Source organism: Arachis duranensis, chromosome 4, assembly GCF_000817695.3.
Source record: "Arachis duranensis cultivar V14167 chromosome 4, aradu.V14167.gnm2.J7QH, whole genome shotgun sequence".
Lineage (NCBI taxonomy): Eukaryota > Viridiplantae > Streptophyta > Magnoliopsida > Fabales > Fabaceae > Arachis > Arachis duranensis.
This window is the reverse complement of record NC_029775.3, coordinates 1833472-1851887: the sequence shown is the minus strand read 5'-3', so window position 1 is coordinate 1851887 and position 18416 is coordinate 1833472. Positions and strand designations below refer to the sequence as shown.

Below are 18416 nucleotides of genomic sequence, written 5' to 3'. Positions count from 1 at the left end.
AGAATCGTAAAATTTTATATATGTGACGGCTATTTAAACAGATGCAATAGTTGGACACTACGTGCTTCGTTAGTACCATTTATCCATGTCATGTTGAAATCTCTTCGAAACAAAAAATGTGGGTGTGTTATTTATTAATTAATTAACTAGTACTTAATTATTGTATATTTATAAGTGATGTTATCATTTTTTATATAAATAAATTTCATTATTCAAATTGAACATGTTAGTTTGACTGGGCGTGTGAGGGGTTTGGTGAGTGCAATGCAGTCTACCACCACATATGAGGAATTTGGTATTGATTAATTAGTCTTATTTGACCAAATTAAATAATAACATAATTGACTATATTAATTTATAGTTTTTATTAGATAGATATTTTACAATAAAATATAAATTAATAAAAAAAACAGTACAAAAAGAGAGTTTGATGTAGTTTAAAGAAACCGCAACATATAAAATAAAGAGTTAAAATCTGATAGCTAGTTAGGGTGTTATTAGTTTCTTAAAAAATTGGAAAGTGGGTTTATAATAATTAATGTAATTAATATATTAAATTTAAAAACTAATTAAAAGTTGATAATTTATTGGCTAAATAACATTTTTCTAATTTTACGATGCTTTTAAAAAAATATTACAATAATACATTTGTTTAAGATATTCCAATAATTATGTCCATATCAGCATGCATGCAACAATACATCTCCTATCTAGTTTAAGAGGCAAAGCCGCAATGGTCGCCAGTCTTCATTGGCAACAATATAAATATTATATTGCTCTTTCTTAATAATTAATATATAATAATATAATATACCCACTTGTTAAGAATTATTACAGATAAATGAACAAAAGCATAATTGAATAAAAAGGAATAATTTAACCAATAAAAAACATTTACCATTTCGTTTTATATTACATTTTTTTTTACAGAAAAAAATATTTAAGAAAATAATCAAACGACATTTATATATTATAGAAAAAATATTAGATTTAAAATAGGTTAAATTACAAAGTTGCTCCCTACATTTTTAGTGAAATTATAAATTGGTCTCTACATTTTAAAAATTTGTAATTAGGTTCCTAAAAAAATTAAAATTTTCAATTTAGTCTCCACCGGTCAAAAAATATTGATTTAACAAAATATTTTTAGAATATGATGAGAATATTCTGTTAAAATAGAGAATATACTGTTAAATCAAACACTTTTTAAACGACGGAGACGAAATTATAAATTTTAATTATCTTTAGGGACCTAATTATAAATTTTTAAAGTGTAGAGACTAATTTACAATTTTATTGAAAGTGTAGGAACCAACGGTATAATTTAACCTTTAAGATAACACAAAAAAATAGATAAATTTTATATTGAATAATGATATAAAAGAAGATACAAAGTTTGATTACAAAGAATCATATATAAGAGAATAAAGATCAATTATAATCTCTTTTATTTTTAAATCTACACAGAAAATACTACAATACAAAAATAGATATTCTTTTCTTCTCAGAATCAGTCTAAATATTATGTAAAACTGTAAATATTTTTATGGATGAAAAGTTCTTGTTATATCTTCATCACACATCTGCGAAGACATAACTAAAATATCTAAAAAAGGAATTAATATACTACAAAATGAAAAAGAAATATCACAAAAAAAATATTTAATATAAATTTGGATCTCAAATCTAGATCTTTAAAAAAAAAAAAAAGTAAAAAACAGTGAAATAAAAAATAACAACAAACTAAGAAAAAAAAGAGGAAAAAAATAAGTGAACAAAGAAAAGAAAAAAAAAGGTGACGGTGTGAAAGTATGGGCAATGGGAGAATGGAGGTGGTGGAAAATAGTAACTGGATAAAGTAAGAGCGGGAGTGAGACTAAGGAGAGAAGAAGAAGAGATACGAAAAGAAAAAAGAAAAGGGTAAAAGAGGGGAGGAACAGAAGAGGACTACTACGGTCCACACTGAGACGGCAACAAAAGACCTGAGGGACTTCCTTCTTTCCTTCTTCTTTCGAGAGAAAAAGAAAAAACCCTAACACATATGACAATATTGGTAATTTTTATAGAATTTAATGTTTTATATTATAATCAACATTTAAGGTTGATGATTGGTAGAGTAAGATAGGATTTGGACTCTACCATAATCCTATCTTATCAGCGAGTTGAGAATTTTTTAATCCTAACCATATTTATATCCTAAAATTTCAAATTCTACTCTATCCGATCTTATTTATAGAAAAATAAAAAAATTTTAAACAAATATAAAATTCAACATTCTAAATTTCATACATATTAATAAAATAAAAAATAAAAAATTAAATTTAAATTAAAATTAAAAATAATAAAATTTTAAAGAAGTCTAAACTATCCTATTTTATTCGCAAACAAACTCACACCACACTTTACCCTATCTGCAGCGTGTCGGATAGACAATCCTATTCGAACAGATTACTTCGAATTGAATACCCATAAATAAAATATATATTGCCAACCTTTAGATCACTATTTAGTTTATGTAATTTTTTAAAAATTATTTCTAATAAACTCCTACATGTACTTATGCGCATGCATATTTAAAATGTTAATTTATTTAAAAAAATAACATTATACTTATAAAATATGAGTTTTAATTGATAAAATTATTTAAACACTAAAAAATTATCAACATTTTCAAATTGTTCCTCCTAATTAACTAACGTAACCTAATTAATCCAAAAATTTAATCTCGTCTCACCCTCAATAATCTTATCGCCAAAACCATTCCACCCACCCATCTATACTCAAGAAAAAAGAAAATAGATGTAGGATCAACCAAGAAACACTTGAAGGGCAAGCTAATAGGGACGGCGGTGAATGCAACCTTTGCATCCTCATAACACACGTTCAACACCCCAAGAGCCATCAGCTCTTCAACGACGGTGGTGTAGACGCAAAGATTTCGACATCTGGAGATGATCCGAATGAAAGCTTCAAGCGATGGCAATAGAATTTTAAAAATGTTTGGTAACTAAAGAAAATTAATAAAAAATAGTTTAAATTTGTCTTATTTAATATTCATTGATTGTCGTGATAATTAATGAGACAAATTTTAACTGTTTCTTTTGTCTTTTTAACATTATCGTAAAATTTTAGTCATATTTTTAGTCATATTTTTAGCTAGCCCCAAGTGTCATTAAATTGCAAGTTAATTATTGTTTTTGGAAGTATTGAATAATGATATTATTTTGTTACATGTTTAAACAGTATAGAATGTTCTAACTAAAAAATTGTTGACTGTATTTATTTATAAAGAAGACACAGAGACAAAGATATAAAAATACAAAATTAAATTGACAAATAAAATATAAATAGAGATATTATGTTTAAAAATACTAAATTAATGTATTTTGTATTTATTTTAATAGAAAAAATATAAAGATACTAACAAAGACACAACTTTTTTTATTATTATTATTTTTGTTAATTTTTCATAATAATATATTTTATAATTATATATTTTTCTCAAATTTTTGAATAAAAAATAAAAATAAATTAAATTTTCATAATTTATTCTAGTTTATTACAAAACAATCCTGCTATGTTACCAACAGCATTTTTGCCAAGTTCTGCCAAATCTTGTTTATGATTGTGTTTAATGGAACACCCTTTCTTTTCAGATGCACGAGTCTCGTCTTCTTTTTTCTAATAGGATCAGTAGTCCGCTAGTGGGCTTGGGGTCTTTCTGGATGAGCTTGAAGCTTAGGATTGTTTTAGGACAGTATCCGGTGGAGAGGACTTCGGATACATGTCATTCCGGTCGGTGACTCCCCTTACGAGTGAGCAGAAAAGGGAGGAGGAAAGAGGCCCTGGCGAACCGTCATAATTAGTTAACAAGTGTAAGCTTCGCTGCCCGACAGTATGAAGTACTGACCACACCGAGGGACAGGCCCTGAAGCGAAGGACAGGAATCAATGTGTTCAAATTTCTGGCCTTGCACCGACCATCTAATGGACCGTGGACTAAACGGCCACTGTTGGCTCTACTTCAACCACTACAACCTGACGGTTCCCTTGCAGCTAAAAGAGTGCGAGAGAACACCCTTTCTGACATCAGGATATGAAAGCAGTCAAGCAGGCAACAAAGTCGACTATTCGTCTTCACTTCCTCAAAAGTGCTAAAAAGAGCCCCTGGGCGCAGACCCATCCCCAAGGGACTAAACGCATTCAGTTATCTTTCAAAGAGCTTATTCGAGAACAACCTATTCTAAAATTGAAATTTGAAAACAGCTTCTTTTAGGGATGACTATTCTACAGCGGTAATTGCAAAACTTTTTTTTGAAAGCCCTAAGGAGCAAGAAGCCCTTGTCCAACATACTATTCTCGAATAACAGGGAGGGCATCCAAATCGTCCTCGTTGTCTATTTCCTTGTCTTAAGGGCCCTTCTGACCCAATTAAATCCCGGTTCCGCTCCGTTCGTATCTCCTTTTCCAATTGCGGTCTCAATGAGTTTACAAGATTGAATCGCCAATTCTCCTCCGGACCCTCGATTCGATTGTTTTCCAAGAATGTTAAGCCGGGTATGTAAGCCATGTATCTGGGAGGAACTTAAAAGAAGAGAAGGGCTTTCGGTTTTTTGCACCCTGTTTTGGTCTTGCCTAATCGTGTTTTCAAGCGTTCTCCTAGGTGAATAAAATTTATGATTCACCTGTTCCGAGGAAGAGATAGAATATCTCATTTTATTAGCAGATCAGATGTAGCATTAGTTCTATCAAACTTTATGAAAGGTGCGCCTTATTTGACCGGGGGGAAGGTGCCTAGCCTTTCATATGAATCTTCCTATAGAAATTTTTAATAAGGGGGCTATACTGAGATACATGTCCGCTGTTGATGGTCTTTTCCACGTAACCGCAGTTGGTTTTTTTCACTTCTCCCAGCGCAGCTCAAGAATCATTCAGGTATCTACTACTCCGGTACCTACTATTCTTTCCGAACCGTTAGGCTAGGAATTGAGAGAAGAAGATGAATGTGCAATGGAATTGCTATTGGATGGTTGTACTTTTACTGCTTCTTTTAGCTGCTTCGATATCGGCATCGGTAGCATTCACAGCTGAATCGATTCTATCACTCTCACTTGCAGCCTAGTCTCTTCCTCAAAGAGGATTAATCTAGGAATGAAGTTACAATAGTCACATTGAACCCTCAAATATGTTCGAAGATCTCGAAATGATCTTCCAGTTCCGGGGAGAATTCGAACAATGGTCCGTCTTGCTTCTGCTTGATGGAAACTAGGGTTCAAGTGTTGACTTTTTTAAATCAAGACATGGCGGGGGCAGGATTCGAACCTGCAATCTTCAGGTCATGAGCCTGACGAGTTAACCAACTACTCTACCCCGCTTCTTCCCCCTCTCTTTAGGTATACCTACAATCCATGTTCCTGAACATTCTTCCCTCAATAGAGTTTCTTTTGTTACGCAGTTCGAAAGCCTAAGCCTTTTGATATCTGCGGGCCCGCCGGCTAAACAAAAAGAGTCCTCTTTCCGGACTCCCCCTAGACCTCTGTCTGGCCGACAGGATCAGGTGAGGGCGCTGGAGTAACTGACCTACGGATGCTAGACCCATCCGGAAGATTTCGACGGACCTTGCATTGAGCTGATGACATAGACTTCGGAGCGCATCGAAGAGGAGGTGAAAAGATGGCGCTCATGGGAGGATTAGGGTCGACCAACAAACACGTCAATCACGTTTATTAGAAGTGGACAATAGAGTGGTTGTACCCTATAGTTAAAGTGCACGGGGTCTTACCGTCTAGCCGTTGGTACTCCACATCTTCACGGAGAATTCAATTTCATCGGGTCCATGTCGGAGACAGCGGGGCAGTCGTTACACCATTCGTGCAGGTCGCTACTTATGCGAGAATGGCGAGTCCCGAAGGTCTGCATGAGGCTGAGCTAAGAAGCTGTACTCTCAAACAAAGAAAAAAAGGGCAAAAGAGCTCAATTACAGGGATTGAAGCTTTCAACAAATTATCCCGGGACTTTCTGAATGTGTTTCCTTAAATATGTGTTTAAAATATAATAATTAATTATTGTTGGCAATAAGTTGACAGATAATATATTAGTACCCGATACTTTTTCATGACAAAAACACAAAATTTTGGTTGTTATTTTTTGTGTCTTATTCTCAATGTCTTGTCTTATCAACAAACGCAGTCATCAATAATTAGTAGAGGCTCTAAAGTACGATACGTTTGGATACACCTAAATAATTAATTGGATTTTCATAGGTAGATAATGACTTTTGCAAACAATATGAACAATAGGCTCTAAAATTAATCCAATAAAATAAAAAGACACTCCACCCCTAAATTATCTCCTAAATTCTAATATTAGATAACCATCTGCACACCTACTAAATTGAACATCCAGCCATTATTAATTGTACATGAGTAAATCGAGTAAAAAAGAATAATCATCTAATTAAGAACAATCAATGTAAACATCTGTATACCTATTGAATTGAACATCTGATATATTTATTGTTTATATTGTTTAATATTCTGATTGTTACTTTTTTTTCCGTTGATAATGTGTGTTTTATTTTTTATTTGTTTGTGATATTTTTTTTAATTTCTTTTATTGTATCATACGTAGCAACTTTTAGCACGCTATCGTAGAATTGTTATTAGGAACATAAGATTTTATATATGGTAGCGTTTGTTTGTAGAGACACGACAGAACAGGACACTGAGACAAAGATAATAGGATAGAGACATTAAAAATGGTGTTTTGTGTATCGTGTTTGGATACGATGGATATGACACTAATGTAATGTTCAGTATTATGTTTGGATACACATGGACAAGACTAAAATATTATATAAAACGACTAAAATAGCCATGTGATTCCAAATTTTTTAGTATAAACTAATTTAATAAATAATGAGTGTACGTAGGAGTACAGACAGTAGAAACTTGAAAAAAATATTTGAAGCAGTCAAAAATTTTAATAAAAAATTATATAATAGTATTTATATTAAAATAAATTTATAAATATAATTATTTTTTTAAATTTATTATTAATATGTAGGAATACATATGGTTAATATTAACAAAAAAAATCTGAGTTTGATTAATAAAAAATTTTATTTAGGTTAATAAGCTAAATTAATTTTAAATACAAAATCAGTTTTAAAAAAAATCCATTTTTAAATGAAAAAATTAATTTTTGCACATAAAAATCCATTTTTATTTAGAAAATTAATTTTTTATCTAAAATTTTATTTTTCTTTTCAAAAAATTAATTTTTCTTTAAATTATATAAAATCAATTACTATTTATAAATTATTTTTTAGCATTTTAAAATATCAATTTTACCTTTATAATATTTATCTTTTAAAAGTTTTCAGACTAATTATTTTTATTACAAATCAAATAATATAATATAAGGTTAAAATGATGTTGAAGTAAGAATGATAAGAAAAAAAGAAATTACCAAGTCCAATAAAATTTTTTATAAAAAGGAGAGAGTACCTGAGAAAAAAAGAGAAAGAAAAAGAACGTAGAGATAAAAAAAAAAGCATGGAGTAAAAAAAGTACTTTCTGAGAACAACGCAAAATAGGAAAAATAAGAAGGGGTAACAGTGGAATAATAAAAAATAGCACCATGGACAAAAAAAAAAAAAATTCATAAAAACAGTCCATGTCCCTCTTCCAAATTCCGTGTCCATCATTGTCCTTCGTAAAAGAGTGGACACGAAAGTATAAAAAACTGTCCCGGAGACAATATGTTCAGTGTCCATGTCTTTACTTCCAAACGCATTTTATGAATGTGCTGTCCATGTCTCCGTGTCCTGTCTCCGAAAACAAACGCTACCTATGGAACGGCTATTTGAACAGATGCAGTAAGCAGTTGGGCAGCACGTGCTTCGTTAGTAGCATTTATCCATGTCATGTTGAAATCTTTTCGAAGCAAAAATGTGTGTGTTATTTGTTAATTAATTAACTAGTACTTATTGTATATTTATAAGTGATTATCATTTTTTATATAAATTTCATTATTCAAATTGAACATGTTAGTTTGACTGGGCGTGTGAGGAGTTTGGTGGATGCAATGCAGTCTACCACCACATATGAGTGGTATTAATTAATTAGTCTTGCTTGACCAAATTAAACAATAACATAATTGACTATATTAACTTATAGTTGTTATTAGATAGATATTTTACAATAAAATATAAATTAATAAAAAAAAGTACAAAAAGAGAGTTTGATGTAGTTTAAAGAAACCGCAACATATAAAATAAGGAGTTAAAATCTGATAGCTAGTTAGGGTGTAAGTTTTTTAAAAAATTGGAAAGTGGGTTTATAAAAATTGATAGTTTTTATTGGCTATTACAATAATACATTTATTTAAAATATTCTAGTAGTTGTGTCCATATCAGCATGCTTGCAATAATACATCCCCTCTAGTTTGTGTAAGAGGCAAAGCCGCAAAGGTCGTCAGTCTTCATTGGCAACAATATAAATATTAGGATTCCGCTAGGGAGATAATGAAATATGCATACAATGTCTATAATGGGTTCTTTATTAGGCCCAAATTGAAATTAAAGCTGAAAATTAATTCTAATCCTATTATAGCTATTTACTAAAACACACCACCAAGTTTTTGCTATTTCCACTTTTTTCCCAAATCCCCAATCCCTTTTGTTACGCTGTTTCTCCTTCTCCCCACTCAAACCCTCCCAATTCGCTGCAGAGCCCCTTGACGGCACTAGAACCCTGAGCCCCGCAACCTGCAACCGAGGAAGGTCACAGGTGAACGCAAGTGACCTGTGCGTTGCCCTCAAGTTCGGCGCCATCGCTAAACATCTGGTCTTCACTGCAACTTAGTTGCCGGGCGAGACGCCACCGATCAGAACTGCCGCCAGGGTATTGGATGTTTGGTGTTCATGATAGATTTTTTTGTCCCTTTAATTGGATGAAAACTGTAGTAAGTAATCAGATTGTTGATTTTCACATTCACATGTATCCATGCTTATTATAGTTTTTATTTTATTTAGATGTTTTTCTTTTTTGTTAATTCTTTCATGGTTTGTATTTTTTTGTAAAATAATGCATGTATGATACGAATACTGGCTTCTAATATGAGATATCAAATACCAATTTTAAGTGATATAGATACTACTTACTAATTACCATAGACAGCATCCAATGTTAAACAGTACAAGGTAGTGAGGCCAATATTAATGCACCAATCTCCAAAAATGAATAAATATTGCTGAAGGAAGTGTCTAATAGATGATTACGTGAGCAATATTTTTTTAAGAATTTTAATATGTTTGGCTAAACAAGTTTCTGTCATTTCCCGGTTTACTATATAATAACAGGTTTAAGTGTTTAACCGTATGGGGTTAGAAAAACCAGATGTTGATGGATTCAGTTTTAATTCTGTACTCAGCTACTCTTAATCCAGTTATGGTAGTATATATGTCATTATATTTTGGCTTTATTTAAACATGTAAAGCTTCGAGCCCACTTTATAATTTTAGTTCAGACCATACTTGCACAAATATAACAATAACTCCACTTAACTCAGTTTTCTACCCTTAGTTATGTCGCAACGCAAGCCAAAATCTAAGCCATAAAATACCAAGCCTTTTTGCTATCCTATATTAGTCGAAGTCTAAATGCCTATAAAGCAACACAACAAAATAGTCTAAATGTCTATAAAGCAACACAACAAAATATTGACTGGATTAGTCAAATATTGACTTGATTCTTTAAATGTTACATTGTCGTGTTATCTATCTTATTTATTGGTTATTAATTTGAAAACATATTGCAGGTATCAGCGACATGACATTAGATTGGTTTTTATTTTTTTTTCCTGTGCAATTAGAGGGACATAACCGTGGATCCTATATAACTATTGTTAAGTTGTTGTGATTGTATTTTTTTGGATTCTCTTAAGCATAATGATTGAAAGTGAAAGTTACCATCTAGAGAGTTGCTATTATGACATTTTTTAATTATGAATGTATTCAAGGATATATGTTTTTCATTTTTCTATTTTGAATGAGTTGAATTGGTAAAGCATTGCCCTCATGATATTTGATCTTGGGACTAGTTAATTTGATTCATTTTGAACAGATGCAACAGTGAGCTAATGGATGAATGTGAAACCTGACAATTTCTTGTTCTATGATAATGAACATCCAGTTATATGAAGAAAATGAACATCCAAAATCAAGCAAAAATGAACATCCAGATTGACTGAAAATACTGTAGCGTTATTTTTTCCCTATCACGACCAGATATTCACTAAATTAACGTGTTAATGAAAAAGCTTTTGCAAACCACGATAGTCAGTTAAGTCATAAATAACATTCTTCACATAGAAATAGGGAGTCAATAATAACCATCCGCATTCACAAGTAAATTGAACATCTGATCGCCTACAGAAATGAACATCTCACGTGTCTGTTTGAAGATAACCATGTAGCCAAAATTCATCTCTTCACTTTCAACCTCAGTAACATTCAATAGTAGCATGACCTATAATCACGAAATAAACACTCAAATCAAATAATGGAAACTATTTAGATAAACAATTAATAAATGAGATGCAAAAAAATCCTCTCTAAACTCTATAGAGAAAGATACACAAATATAACTGAACCACATCATTCTACCCATATTAACTTGGAAAAAAATGCATCAACATCACCTATTGATAGTAACTAAATTACTTATTTTATTTTACCTATTATGTAAGCATTTTAACTACCCATATTCTATGTGCTACATCACACTGTGTACCACCAATATCAAAAGGCAACACATGCACTTATTTCATTACTCAGTTGCATTGTTAATGCATAGGCTATCTATCATGTATACTCATACATATATTCATAATCTAAACATGCATGCTTCTTTTTATTCTATTTAATTTACATTTTCAGCAAAACTCTTAACAATAATAATGCAGTAAGTTCTATTTTATATTATTTAAAAATATACTACACTAATAAGATTCATCCAGGTCTCTAAGCATTAAGCATATCATGGGTGATTACTTATCAACTAGTCACTTAGAGCATATATTTTCAATTGTGAAGTGAGTTGTGACCAAATTTATTTGTTTTTGCATGGCATAGAGGCATAAGGATAGGAATTTAAAATAATCTAATGGCAACTATGTGGAATGTTTAAAACATACATGAATAGGTAGTTTTATTCAATTCACTTGACTAAACATGATATGCACTTCTTAAATTACACTAATCAAATGACCAAATTTAAAATTTTAAACCAATTTGGTGTTTAAACAAAACTAATAATCAAGTGCCATGTCAAAACTCAATCTAAACATCATTAAAAATAGCCTAACATTACACAATTCTGAATTATAATGCCTAAAGATAACAAAATTTAAGACAAATGCTGGCCAAACATAAGAATTAAACAAAAAGTTTCATTCAAGCATTTCATCGAGCATATGGTGTGCACAATATGTAAATAGAAATTTTAAACTCAATTTAAGCAGCAATCAATCCAGAAAAATCGGCCATCAAATATTTTGGAATTCAAAAAGTATCAATCTATTAATCTAAGCCTAATCTAAACACTAAAAGCAGAATTAAAAATTAGTTAAAATAAATAAACGAAAGAACACGGACAAAAGGAAGCATGAAACCTGCATTGGTAAAAAGGGAAGAATGAAAAAAGAGGGGTAGCAGAGGCGGTGTTGCAGCGGCACAGAGCTCAGCCACTCTGGGTTGCATTGAGGTTTTTTGCTGGGATTGGGCTTTGCACAGAGACCAGGGGTAACGTACAGGGGATTGAGGAGAAATGAAGAAAGAGGGAAGAAAAAGAAAAGAGAGGGAAGAGAGAGAAGGTAGGCAACGGTGGTTGCTGGTGGTGATGGCGGTGGTGCCGGATGGAGGGCTGAAGCGACAAGATTCTCGGATTAATTGAGAGAATGGAGGTCACGCCGTTTTGAGGGAGAGAGTTTGTTGTTCTGATTCTATAACTGACGGTAATCCTAATTTGTTTCAAATTTCAAATTAAAAAGAAATCAAAATTAATTAATTACCCATCATTTAATTTTAATTTCAATTAAACCCTATTGTATATATTGTACAATAAAAATATTGTCTCCTCATACTTTCCCTAAATATTATAGTGCTCTTTTCTTAATATATAATAATATAATATACCCACTTGTTAAGAATTATTACATATAAATGAATAAAAGCATAATTGAATAAAAGGGAATAACTTAACCAATAAAACACATTTACCAATTCGTTTTATATTACAACATTAGATCACCATTTAGTTGATGTAATTTTTAAAAAATTATTTCTAATAAACTACTGTCTATACTCAAATATTTAGAATGTTGCCTATTTTTAAAAAAAATTAACATTGTACTTATAAAATATGAATTTCAATTAACAAAGTTACTCGAAGACTAAGATTTTAAAATTCGTGAATCTATATGTCTCGTATCTGTATCCGTATTTCATAGCTTCCTACTCTTCTCCCTTTCTATCATCTAACTAACTTCTAGCTCACTCTACCAATTTGTTATATATGAATATGACCTATATACATGAAATAAATATATGCATAACCTCCAATAGAACTTGTTAGCAAAAAAACCTTTCATATGTGCTACTTTACATAATAACTTATCCAACTTGTATTCAACCAATAATTAAGAACTGTAGTTTTTTATTATTCTTATTTTCCTTGAGAAACTTTTAACACTCCTTTATTGTAGAAACCAGGTTTTTCTCAAACTAGACCTGTTATGACTCATATAAAGAAAAACTTTCAATCATAACTCCAAAAAGAAAAGCTTTCAATCTAGCCATTGATTAGCAAAGGGTGGTGATCCAATTCATAAACAATTTTGTGCATAAACAGACAAACGTTCACTGAGAAACTGATGCACAACAACAACAACAACAACAACAGCAGCAATAATAATAATAATAATAATAATAATAATAATAATAATAATAATAATAAGTGGAGAAACAAAGGTCAGCAAAACAAATGGATGATATTATACACTGCCTGTGATATATGTAAGCATTATTATTTATTGAAATGTCACACAAGGAGAATAACTTAAGATTTTTGCACAACAGTCTTTAAATACACAAACACTCGTAGCACACCATTTAAGTTTTGTCACTTGTATAGGTTTTCTATTTGATCCCTGTATTGAGCCACAACTCTATCCCTTCGGATCTTCATGGTGGGTGTCATTAGCCCATTATCAATCTGTCATTTAAGTGAAAGATTAGTCAAAGATATCAATTCTTTTGCACAAAACATAGACAAATACTGCTACTATGAAGTTAATCTAACCGTGAAGGGATCATCAACGACAAGAATTGGACCAATTTGAAATGAAAAATCAGATGTCCTGCATAATAAAAGAAAAGCAAATAAATAATCAACACAAAAATATAGGGGCAAAAAGAGTTGTTAATGAAACGGCAAAGGATGAATTTTATGTTAATATTCTCTTTTTCTCATCAGTCAACCATAAACCACAAAGGACAGACACAGCACCTTGCTATTGGCATGTCATGTGTGCGCATCTTCAACAGATGTTGGTTTTCAACACTCAGAAACACGTTTTAACAATAATTTTTTTCCTACTACTTGGAAAATGCTTCAAACACGGTTATGTATAATGTAAATAGGGTTGAAAATGTCAATAAACTTAATGTTACAAATTTTTCAAATGAGCCAGCATTCTTAAGTTTAAAGTAGTAAACATTTGCAGTTTGACACTTATGAAAATGTACCAATCTTAAATTATAAAAGCCATGCTATTTAAGTCTATGTGTCCATGTTGTGATGGTGCCAGTGTTTCAGACCAAAAACCTAGTATGGAGTCCCTATGTGTGTATGGGGATTTAATTCTCTCTTAGTGAGACAAAGTCTTACCAGGTGTTCAATTCTTTATATAATAGGCTGGTCACTTTTTCCTGACTGATATCTGAACTGTTTGAATCTATAACTGACAATTCCCTTGCCACTTTTAAGACTTCTTCTTTGTTAGGAACAATTAAAGCTCCAAGACGTCGCTTATCCTGTATGTTAAACAGTTATTAGTTTTGGAATACGAGACTACATGAGATATAGTTAAATATAAGTAGTCAGCTTCAATAATTTGAAGACATTAAGGCTCAAATTCACCTGGCCAATAACGACAATTTGCTGTATGAGGGTACTTTTCATGGCAGCTTCTTCAAGTTCACCCGGTTCAACATTTTCGCCTACTCTTGACCAAACAATTTGTCAGTAGGTAAATAAAGGGGGAAAGAAATTATCAACTTTCAGCATGCTGTTTATGCTGTAAGAAAGCACACAGTTGCAATCGGGTTATAAAAAAGTTTAAAAAGAAAAGAAACACTCTAAGCCACACAGTAAACATGTAACCTTTTAAGGGTTTACAAAATTTCGGAGTAACAAGACACACTGACATGGGCTCAAATGCAACAATTCAAAAAGTATGGACTACTGGCCTACCTGTTGAAAGCACAATAGTGTCTTTAGCGCGACCTTCCAGAACTATCACACCACCAGAATGGCGACTCCGCCCAGTTGAATGATGGGGAACAATCCAACCTATATCACCAGTATTCAGCCAGCCATCTCCATCCAAGGCCTGATTTGTAGCTGAAGGATTCTGACATAAGAATAAGACATTTAATGTCGCAACTTGATCACATTCCATGCACATGATGCAAGCTCTTAGCTTACCACTACTTTTGACTGATGTGATCATTACAGGGTTACTTTTTAGGCAGAAAATTTAATATTTCCAAATAAATTAAAAAGCACCCCAGTGCTAAGTATTTTACAATACTTCTATGGGGTTTTTTCTTCCTTTTTTTTTTAAATTTCATTTAAAATAGAAGAAAAATGTTCAAAAACTAAAAATGTAACAAGTGAAAACCTTGGGGGGAAAAGTTGCTCTAGTGTTTTCCCCAGCTAGTTAGTGTTTGTTTGGGTGCCGTTAAATTGGTAAAAAAATATCTTTTTTCATTTTTTTTTTTTGTGTGGCAAAATTTTAGTAGTAAAAGTAAAAACACTAGGAAAAAAACATCTTTTTTTAGAAGCTATAATTTACATTTTTTTTAAGATCTTTTTTACTTAAAAAATGTTTTTAACATAATAAATAAACAAAAAAGTACTTTTTTATTGTGCCCAAACATAATTGTTAGATAAAAAATATTTTACATGAGATATACAAACATAAAATTACTTTTACTTTTCTAAAAGATCTTTCAAAAAAAAGATCACTTGAAAAAAAAAAAATTTCGTAAAAGTTCACCCAAACAAGTCCTTAGAATAGCTTCCTGAAAAGCATAACACTCTAATAGTCTAATATGTCTATCTATCTATGTATAAAATATTAAATCTGATACCAAGATTGTTGTAAAATATATTCTTGACGTCTTAGATAATCTCTAGCTTAGCCACATCATCATTTTACCAATTTGTCATTCTATAATTGAACCTAATGCACATCAACTATTTTCTTTCCTTTCCTCATTTTCACTTCAAAGCTTCCATTATTATTATATGGTTAGAAATGTAATAACATTTTCAAATTGCTCCTCTTTAGTGGACCTTAAGTTACACCTTTTCTCCTACTTCGATTAAATTCGCCTTCCAATATTGTAAACCTTTCAATTTGAATGTGAATTAAGTATTATCAGTCACTTAAAACACCGTTTGAGCCACTCTCATTCTTCAAATAAGATTTTTATTCATGCCTATACTAATATAGTTTACTTGGTTTCCCTTATTTCGCAGGGAAAATTCTAATCAATGACTACACTCTATTGCCAAATAAACAGTGTTATTAAGTTACATGCTCCATATTTCATGAATTCACTTGCATCAGTTAATGTCATTGAATGAGGATTGCATTGTTAATGGCATATAAAAATAATGTATGCTTTGTGCAATGTTGTTGCACAACGCTATTTTTCATATGCCGAATAATTGTTTCTTTTCCTAAATCATTATAACTTTGCAGTGTGTTATTGTTTGTGACATTGGATGCAATAGAAGAATAGTGGATACTATAGTCTGGGCTACGTGAGAGTTACAATGGTAAAGACCGATAATAGTTATTTGTCATTTTCTCTCTTCTTATTATTCTATGTTTAATAATATAATCTAATTGATATTTTAAAAATATTAAAAAATCAGATTTTATATACTTATAATTTTAATTTCTAATGATAATTGATCTATATTTTAATTATTTATAGACAATTTTTATTGTATTTTCTGCGCATCGTGCGGGGTCAATCCAGTTAAAAGTAGTTACACTATATCATTGTTTTTCCAACCAAACACACCATAGGACACACATGTAAACTTGCATATGGACGAAGTAAATTACCTTGTAGTATCCCTTCATCAATGCTGGGCCCGTCACTTTCAAAATTCCCTTTGAACCAGGTGGAAGAACTTCACCAGTTTCATAATCTACAACTTTAAATTTTGTATGCCTAATTGGATGCCCAGCAGATCCAATAACCTTCAAACAATTAAGTCTGTGACCTTTTCAGATAAAAGCACCACTCTTCGCAGACTCAAGATAAAAACCAATTAGAAGAATGCAAATTATGCTATTATTACGAGTATCAATGTCTCTACATGGAAACAAATATACTTTGCTATAATAGGGATTAAGGTATCTTATCGGAATTGGAATAAATAAAAGAGAAAACAGATAAAAGGCATGTTGACACACTACATTTTATCTCATTTAGCCTTCCCTTTCCTTAAAAATGGCAGCCCGGTGCACAAGCATCCCGCGTTAACGCAGAGTCCGGGAAAGGGCCGCACCCAAAGAGTGCAATGTACGTAACCTAACCTGATCATTACAATTTCCACAAATTGAACCGATGACCTTGAGGTCACACGGAGACAACTCATTGCTCCAAGGCTCCCCTTCCCTCCCTTTCCTTAAAAAAGAAAAAAAAAATCCCATTCTCAACATATACTATTGTCCCATCAACCCCCCAAATTGAGGGAAAAAGGATGAACAGACAAATATATTGAAGGTTAGAGGGAAAGAACACATTACCTAAAATAGCTTGTTATTAAGAAAAAATGCAAGATTACGTTTAGAAAAATGGCAAGTTTAACCACTTTAAAAGTAGAGTAAGAATTTTAAACAGAAAGCACCAGCAATATGCTTGAAAAAACAATGGCATAATATTGTAGAATTTATATTCTGCTGCTTACATTACATTCAGGTCGCCGAGCAGCAATAACTGGTGAAGTTTCTGTTAAACCATATCCATTCTGCACTTTAACACCAATAGCCTGTATGCATTTGAAACCAATGACATTAAATAAAGCGAACAATATTCTGCTTACTCGTTAAAAAGGTGTAATACCAAACCTCAAAAAATTTGTCAACATGAATAGGTAAGCTTCCACCACCGCTTACTCCAGCCTGCAGAGTGCCAGAAGATTCACTTGTTATGAGCAGAAACATTTTGAAAAATATTTAAAATAAGCAGCATGGCATAAAATTTAGTGTAAAGATGGAACACTACGGGACTAAGGGCCAACCAAAGATGACATAACCAAAACCAGCAGATTGTTTTTTCCCCATTTTTTATCNGGAAACTTTTCCTTACTATAATGGAAACAAAGAAGAAAACCTTGAGACTTGAGTTGAACTTTACTTGACAAACCAAAGTTCATAGATAATGTTTGCTCGAGTGCTGCTACCAATAAACACACACCCTTTAAATTAAAAAGAGAAACAAAAACAAAAAGTCTCACCGGACTTTCTAAAGCTAATTTACAAAGGAGAATTATGAGCAAGGAAATGGTGGAAAATATTATAGAAGCAAACAACTGACAGAGACTCGAATAGAATAGAATCTTAGAAAAATCTTGATATTTTTGGAATGGAGGGAATACTGTATAAATATTTAAAATATTGGAATAACTAACCACTAACTAGGTTAACTAAGTCAATAGATGATTACTCAAAACCCACTTTAAACATCTTCAACCAGTTTGCAAAGTACTCATGGAAACATAAACTAGAAATATTTGCTCAAAACTTAATGCAAGGAACAACCAGCATGACACACCTCAAAAATAAATAGAAATTAAATAAGCATATAATAGCAAGACCTTTGATATTCCAATAGCTGAATGGATTTTACTGTAGACCACTTTCTTTGCCAACATATGAATTGGAAATATTATTGCAGCAACTATTCTTGCCCACAACCATTCCAACGTTGAATACAGATAAGAAGGCTGCTTCTCATTCTTTGTTAGACATTTACCCTACAAACATAACCAGAGCTTATTAGAGAAAATATATTTGTGAAGAAGTAGAATTACTACGTATATACTC

General features: G+C 31.7%; 1 protein-coding gene and 1 non-coding gene across 3 annotated transcripts in view; both read right to left on the bottom strand.

Moving 5' to 3' along the window:
- Positions 1–5300: 5300 nt before the first annotated feature.
- TRNAM-CAU (transfer RNA methionine (anticodon CAU)) lies at positions 5301–5374 on the bottom strand. The gene has a single exon. It is a non-coding gene; the product is annotated as a tRNA-Met (tRNA).
- A 7660-nt stretch (positions 5375–13034) lies between these two features.
- LOC107482390 (probable acyl-activating enzyme 16, chloroplastic) overlaps positions 13035–18416 on the bottom strand; it is a 12470-nt gene continuing 7088 nt past the window's right edge. For both annotated transcript variants that reach the window (XM_016102847.3, XM_016102848.3), the window contains 9 exons: positions 18188–18346; positions 17439–17492; positions 17279–17359; positions 16428–16565; positions 14537–14696; positions 14204–14283; positions 13952–14097; positions 13364–13421; positions 13035–13276 (listed from right to left, as the gene is read on the bottom strand). In XM_016102847.3, the coding sequence (XP_015958333.1) occupies positions 13184–13276; positions 13364–13421; positions 13952–14097; positions 14204–14283; positions 14537–14696; positions 16428–16565; positions 17279–17359; positions 17439–17492; positions 18188–18346 (969 nt within the window). In that variant the 3' untranslated portion in view covers positions 13035–13183. The remainder of the gene's footprint in view (positions 13277–13363; positions 13422–13951; positions 14098–14203; positions 14284–14536; positions 14697–16427; positions 16566–17278; positions 17360–17438; positions 17493–18187; positions 18347–18416) is intronic.